At 42.4% G+C, this 7,500-nt stretch overlaps 1 protein-coding gene across 1 annotated transcript in view; it reads right to left on the bottom strand.

Moving 5' to 3' along the window:
- LOC123499809 (dipeptidase 1-like) overlaps positions 1 to 7,500 on the bottom strand; it is a 138,109-nt gene that overhangs the window by 75,141 nt on the left and 55,468 nt on the right. Inside the window, exon 2 of the mRNA XM_045248301.1 lies at positions 2,644 to 2,827. Within this exon, the coding sequence (XP_045104236.1) occupies positions 2,644 to 2,825 (182 nt within the window). The 5' untranslated portion in view covers positions 2,826 to 2,827. The remainder of the gene's footprint in view (positions 1 to 2,643; positions 2,828 to 7,500) is intronic.

The following is a 7,500-nucleotide window of genomic DNA, read 5'->3' on the forward strand; positions in this document are numbered from 1 at the left end:
TGAATTTCTGGCCTCCGCACACTGCAGCACTGAGGTCGTCCGGGCACTTGTCAGAGGCCAGAAATTCATTCCACCGCTGGCCATAACTTTGTCTGAATTGTCTTTGATGGTGGGTGGAGTAAGAACGTGGGATGTGCAGGGCCGAGGGTGCTGCCAAGACGGCTCTAGTGAGCACCTCAGCGCGGCGAGGCAGGATGCAGAGTTCCTGCAGGTGTGGTATTTTATCTTCCTGCACCTTGTAGAGGGTGGAGAGGCCTGCCACGTCCCTGCGATGCTGCAGGCTGTGCAAGCTGTGCAGGCCGGCCTGCTGCTCAGGAGGGCCATCATCTATGAGTCGTTCCGCTCTCCGTTGTATTTTGTCCAGGACAGAAAGGTGGGAAGACGCCGCTCCGCCCCAGGCGAGGCAGGAATACTCAAGGGAGGAGCGAATCTCGGCTTTGTACAGCAGCTCCCGTCCCCTGCTGTCCAGGAATCCTGACATCCTTCTGAGGCAGGCCAGCTTTCCCGCTGCTGTCCTGGCGAGCTGGGTGAGGTGAGCCTGGTAAGTCAGCTTGCTGTCAAACGTGACCCCCAGGATCTGCAGCTCCTGTTGAGGTCTCAATTGTTCCCCATTTAGGGTGGGGCGGATGTCATGTGCTGACCTGGACACCACAAGCAGCTGTGTTTTTTGGGGGATCAAAGGACACCTGCCATCTACGCCCCCAGTACTCCAGGGGGGCGCAGCGTAGCATTGAGGCGGGCCGTCACCTCTTGTTCTTCTCCCGGTGAGAAGGGAAGCGACAGGGTGACGTCATCGGCGTATGCGCGGGCTTTAGGAACAAGGTTAAGCAGGTCATTAACATATACGTTCCAAAGTAGCTGGCCCAGGACACTACCTTGAGGAACACCTGCTCCTGTTGCCGCTGGAGAAGAGTGCTGCCCGTTGTGAACTACCCGCATCTCCCGCTCATGCAGGTAGTCGCGCAGCAACTCTAGCAAGACGCCGCCCACACCGGCCGCACGCAGTCGCTCTACCAGGCCAGAGGGCCACACGCGATCGAAAGCCCCCCTCCCCCCCTCTCTCTCTCTCTCTCTCTCTCTCTCTCTCTCTCTCTCTCTCTCTCTCTCTCTCTCTCATGGAGTACCACAAGGATCAGTTCTAGGACCCTTACTCTTTTTGATCTATATAAATGATTTAGTAAGAAGTAGCACAAAATTAAACTTTCTCCTTTTTGCGGACGACACAAATATGTATGTTAGTGGGCAAGACCTCAGGGAGCTAGAACTTATTGTTAACAGTGAACTTGTCAATGTATATAACTGGCTCAATAGTAATAAACTTACTACAAACATTAATAAGACACACTACATGTTAACACACACAAAGACACGAACCCTAACTGCAAACATAACCATTAAGATTAACAACTTAGATATCCATAGAGTAACAGAAACAAAGTTTTTAGGAGTTGTTATTGATGATAAATTAAGATGGAAGGCGCACATTGATTTCATTAAACTAAAAATTAGCAAATTAATAGGGATAATGTATAACATAAGAAATAAATTAAACTCTGCTAATATAAGACGAGTATATATGTCATTAGCGTATTCACATTTGTTTTATTGTGCAGCAATTTGGGGAGGGGCATGTCACACATATGTACAAAATCTCTTTATAACTCAGAAAAAATTATTAAGAATTATGTATTTTGGTAGTAAGTATGAACACACCGATCAGTATTTTAGAAATAATTGCCTGCTGAAATTAGATGACATCATATCCTATAGCACTTCAATTTTTGTCTATAATGCCTTACATGACTGCCCAGTAACCATAGAATACTCTGGAAATAATCACAACACTAACACTAGAACGAGACATGAACTTAGACTGCCTCGATGCCGGACGTCCCACGCCCAGCAAAGTGTGCTGGTGCGGGGTGTCAAGCTGTGGAATCAATTGCCAGGTGACACAAGAAATGCCAATACAAAAAATACTTTTAAGGCAAGAATCAAAAGACAATTCATGACTTGATATTAATTTCCTTTGTTTAAATATTTGCAATTATATGTATTTTTCTAATATTCATACTGTATAATTATATTTTTGTAGGTATGTACGTACCTGTATGCTCTGAGTGTGTTTGTTGTGGAGATAAATATACATTATTAATGTAAGTAGTAAATATTCTATGAATTATGTATGTAAGAATGAGGATATGTATCTTTGTTGTTAAATAGTGTACGCATATAACTATGTGTTTGTGCTTGTTTGTGATTGAAAATTATCAATTAGTTAATAGTATGACTGCGTTGTCTGTGATATTTGTTTAGTATCAAGGCCTGTATAAGAGATTCTCTCAACGGGCCCATTAGTAACTATGTTAAGAATATTCTCCTTTTTGGTATGTACAAATCAACCAATAAATTTATTAATCTATTTATTTATTTATTTATTTATTTATCTCTCTCTCTCTCTCTCTCTCTCTCTCTCTCTCTCTCTCTCTCTCTCTCTCTCTCTCTCTCAATTCACGGTACCTCACCTTACATTACTCTTACCTTGCCAGTTTAGCATCATACCCATTACTCTGTTACTCTACGTCTCTAGTCTGCGTCTTCCCTCCTTAGCGCACCTCACGTCCTTACTTTACGATCCCTTACCCATCAATAAGTGGGGAGGAGGCGAGGAGGGAGCGAGCCGCCTCTAGTCTCTCTCTGTGGGACGCCTGTGGTGACACCCGAACAGGTAGTGGGGTAGCGTGACACCCTCCTGGGACCATCACCACCACCACTACCACCACACTCAACGCCGCCACCACCAGCGCTGCCGTCACCCGCTCCATCGCTGAAAGAAGAAGTTGAATTTCAGGGGTTTTTTTAAGGATTCCAGGCGTTTAAAAATTGAAAGGCTCAGGAATGTAGCGGTTCAAAAGTCAGGGTCTCAGGATGTTGGATTTAAATTTTCAGGGTTCAGGGTTCAGAGGATATAGATGTCAAGATTCAAGGTTTCAAAAGTTCATGGTTCAGTGGCTCTTTCAAAGGTTCAGGATTTCAAGGGTTTTAAAGGTTGGGTTTAGGGGTTCAATCTTCAAAAGTTTACAAGAGTTCAAGGGTTCAGATTTCAAGGATTTCATGTTGTTGTTGTTTTTTTGAGGGGGTGGCGGGGGGGGAAGATTCAAGAGTTATAAAAAAAGTTCAGGTTTCGAAGTTTCAAGGTTTCAAAGTTCAAATATTTCAAAGTTCAAGGGTTTCATGGGCTCGAGATTCAAGATTCGGTGTTTTAATGTCCATCCATCGAGAGAGAGAGAGAGAGAGAGAGAGAGAGAGAGAGCAACTTCTGTGAAAACTTTATGGGCACAAGTTACATCTAAGTTGTGGAGTTTCTGGTACTATTTCTACGTCCAAAGATTTACTTCCCTCTGCTTCCTGAGTGATGTGTGGCGCAGGAGTCTCCATCTGTCTGTGTTGCTGTGCGTGTTGCTGTGCGTGTTGCTGTATTGCTGTATCTATTATTGTTTCTGTATAGTGCTGATGTGTATGTGTGTGATTTTGTTGTTTTGCTGTGTTTGTGTGGTGTGTTGCTGTGTTTGTGTGTTGTGTTGCTGTGTTTGCGTGTTGTGTGATGTGTTGATGTTTCTGTGTTTCTGTGTATCGCTGTTTTTCTATGTAGTGTTACTGTGCTTGTGTGTGATTTTGTTTTGCTGTTTGTGTTGTGTTTGTGTTTGTGTGTAGTGTTGTTGTGTTTCTGTGCTTCTGTCTATTGATGTGTTTCTGTATAGTGTTGATGTGTTAGTGTCTGATTTTGTTTTACTGTGTTTGTGATGTGTTGCTGTGGTGTGTTGCTGTGTTGCTCTGTTTGTGTGTGTTGGTGTTGTGTTGTGTTTGTGTGTGTGTTTGTGTGTTGTGTGTGCTGTTGTGTGTTGTGTTGCTGTGTTTGTGTGTCGTGGTGTGTTGCTGTGTTTGTCTTCTGTTGTTGGTGTTGGTGTTACAGGACAATATTTCTGCACCCCATCTGTATTGTGCTATGGTTACTGTGGTGTTGTGATGTTGCTGTGGTGGTGGTGGGGACATTAAACTATTTTTTACACTCCTGCATTGAATTGTGGCTTCTTTGTTATCGTGGTAAAGTGTTGTGGTGGTGATGGTGGTGGTGGTGGTACAGGATTATTAGTCTGACCCATTTGTGTTGCTGTGTTGTGCAGTGTTAGATTTGTCACGAGACCACTCCGTTTTCCCTTCCTTAACCCCTTCAGCACCATCACGCGTCTCCATATTCATTTCATACACCTTCAGAAACTCAAAGGGGGGTTAAAATAGTGAAGACTGTAGCCACTAACCTTCTGACCTCCATAGACCCTTCCTAATGTCAATAAAGGGTCTAATCGTACACAAAACTCAAGGTAAAAATGTGTCCCAGTACTAAAAGGCTTAACTTGGGCGTGAACTCAGAGGAGCGAGTGAGGAAAAACGAGAAATAATAGACTGATTGATTGATTTTCTACCAAGGAAAGCAAAAAAAGGTGGGAAGAAGAAAAAGTTCATTGAGAATAATAGCCCACGGAGAGAGAGAGAGAGAGAGAGAGAGAGAGAGAGAGAGAGAGAGAGAGAGAGAGAGAGAGAGAGAGAGAGAGAGAGAGAGAGAGAGAGAGAGAGAGAGAGAGAGACTGTCAAGGGCGGCGGGAGTGTGTGTGTGTGTGTGTGTGTGTGTGTGTGTGTGTGTGTGTGTGTGTGTGTGTGTGTGTGTGTGTGTGTGTGTGTGTGTGTGTGTTCTGACTCCCTCGCTCACTTAAACAAAGCGAGGTCGTGGCCAGGAGCAGCTTTTAGATCAATTATACAAGACTCAAGTGATCATTTGTATTTTGAGAGAGAGAGAGAGAGAGAGAGAGAGAGAGAGAGAGAGAGAGAGAGAGAGAGAGAGAGAGAGAGAGAGAGAGAGAGAGAGAGAGAGAGAGAGAGAGAGAATATACGAATGACAAAAGAAAAAAGAAAAGACAAGGACACGTAAAACAGAAACGGACAACACAAACAACATTTCTTTCATAAACACTTAAGAAAAATATTGAAAAAAACAGTAAAATAGTAAAAAAAAAATAAATATGAAACATTATAAGACGATCAATAAAAAAAAAAAAAAAAAACGAGAAAGGGAACGAAACAGGCAAACCTTCCTTCTCATTCCTTACTATGCTATTGACATTCTGAGAGCCACAAAGTTAAGCATGCAAGTAAGTTTGTTTGTTTTTTCCCCACACACATTATTTCCCCTTTTCCTCAAGTCAGTTTCCCTTGAAAAACCTGCAAACAAGAATATTCATCCGCCCTCTCCTTTGCTCAGTTTCCCTTGCAGAGCCTACCAATAAGAACACAAAGAGGACTACACAAAATCTATTAGGCCTATACTGGAGATTAAAGAGAGAGAGAAAAGGAGGAGAAAGAAGAAGAGATGGAGAGGAGGAGGAGGAGGAGGAGGAGGAGAGGCTGCAATTTTAACTAATATTCTAAAAACGTATGACTTTAAAAACAAGAACATTTATTCCCCCTCTCCTTTGCTCAGTTTCCCTTGAAGAATCTACCAATAAGAACACAAAGAAGGTTGCAAAAAAATCTATGAGGCCTATACGTGGGAGACCCTGTGAGGTATTTTGAAGGAGCCTGCACAAGGGATAGGAAGAAAAATACGAAAAGAAAACTAATAATAATGACGATATTGATAATGCGACCACCTATTCAAAAGTTCACCTTCGTCCGGGGTCCCCTTTCAAGCCAAGTGAATGAAGCTTTGAATGAATAATGAAAGAAATATGAATGAGTGAAATGAGAATACCAGTTCGTTTCTCTCTCTCTCTCTCTCTCTCTCTCTCTCTCTCTCTCTCTCTCTCTCTCTCTCTCTCTACTGCCTGAAGCACACACATTTATTTCTTGTCCTACTCCGTTTAATCCTCACAAAGAGACCACAACATTTTTTCCTCCTCCTCCTCCTCCTCCTCCTCCTCCTCCTCCTCCTCCTCCTCCTCCTCCTCCTCCTCCTCCTCTTCTATTTTTCATATTCTGCCTTTTCTGTACTGCGTTCAAGAAAGATCCTCAGCATTCTCTCTCTCTCTCTCTCTCTCTCTCTCTCTCTCTCTCTCTCTCTCTCTCTCTCTCTCTCTCTCTCTCTAGTTCATCTATTTCCGGTTTTCTTACTTTTTTTCTCTTTTTCTTTTCGATTATTTTGTCTTCTTTCTTCGTCTTGTTTTTGTTTGTTTGTTTTCATTTTTTTCTTAATTTTATTTTTTCTTCTTCTGCTCTTTCTTTTCTTCCTTTATTCTTTCACCAACTTCTTTAACATCCACCTGTTCCTCCTTATCACTTCCTTCCTTCCTTCCTTCCTTCCTTCCTTCCTTCCTTCCTTCCTTCCTTCCTTCCTTCCTTTTCTTCTTCCTCCTCCTCGTGACACACTGGCTTCACCCTCGCCACTTTTCTTAACTTTTCATGCCCAGCAATTAATCTTTTAAACAAACTTTATTCCCTCCCGGTACACCTTCACAAGTTAGGAAAGGGACGGAAGGCTGTGTCAATATTCTTTTGGGAATATTGTGCTGGGAAGAAAAAATAATATATGTGTGTATGTTGGGTTAGGTTGGGCTGGATTGGGTTGGGTTGGGTTAGGTTAGGTTGGGTTGGGTTGGGTTGGATTGGGTTGGGTTGGGTTGGGTTAGGTTAGGTTGGGTTAAGTTGGGTTAGATTGGGTTAGGTTAGGTTAGGTTAGGTTGGGTTGGGTTGGGTTAGGTTGGGTTGGGTTAAGTTAGGTTAGGTTGGGTTAAGTTGGGTTAGATTGGGTTAGGTTAGGTTAGGTTGGGTTGGGTTGGGTTGGATTGGGTTAAGTTGGGTTAGGTTGGGTTGGGTTGGGTTAAGTTACGTTAGGTTAGATCAGGTTAGGTTACTCTAAGTTAAGATATTTTATGGTACATAATGATTACATTTAAGAAAGTGAAGTTATATCAAGTTACAAATAAGTTTATGTAAGTGTGTTTAGGTTAAGATTAGGCCACGTTAGGTTAAACTTAGGCCGAAGTAGGTTAAGTTAGTTAGATAAGACATGTAGTTAACTTTGGATATTTTTAGTTAGGTAAGGTTAGGTAAAGAAAAGTAAAAGAATGATAACAAAAATAAGTCTTAAATTAAAAATACACGGAGGAAATAAAGGAGAAACATTACCTACTACATTTACCTGCATATTCATTTATTCATTTATTCTCTCATTCTAAAAAATTCTGGTGGCAAACATTTACTTATCTTTGACATCTAATTCCCTACCTTTCAATTTCTACTTCCATATAATTCCTGGTCTTTAAATTTTTGCTTCGAGTTATCCCCACACTCTCTCTCTCTCTCTCTCTCTCTCTCTCTCTCTCTCTCTCTCTCTCTCTCTCTCTCTCTCTCTCTCTCTCTCTCTCTCTCTCTCTCTCTCTCTCTCTCTCTCTTCCTCCCACGAGGCGATATGTTACCCAGGTCTTCTGTTGCTTCCTTTCCTCCTCT

The sequence above is a fragment of the Portunus trituberculatus genome, chromosome 50, assembly GCF_017591435.1.
Source record: "Portunus trituberculatus isolate SZX2019 chromosome 50, ASM1759143v1, whole genome shotgun sequence".
Classification (NCBI taxonomy): domain Eukaryota; kingdom Metazoa; phylum Arthropoda; class Malacostraca; order Decapoda; family Portunidae; genus Portunus; species Portunus trituberculatus.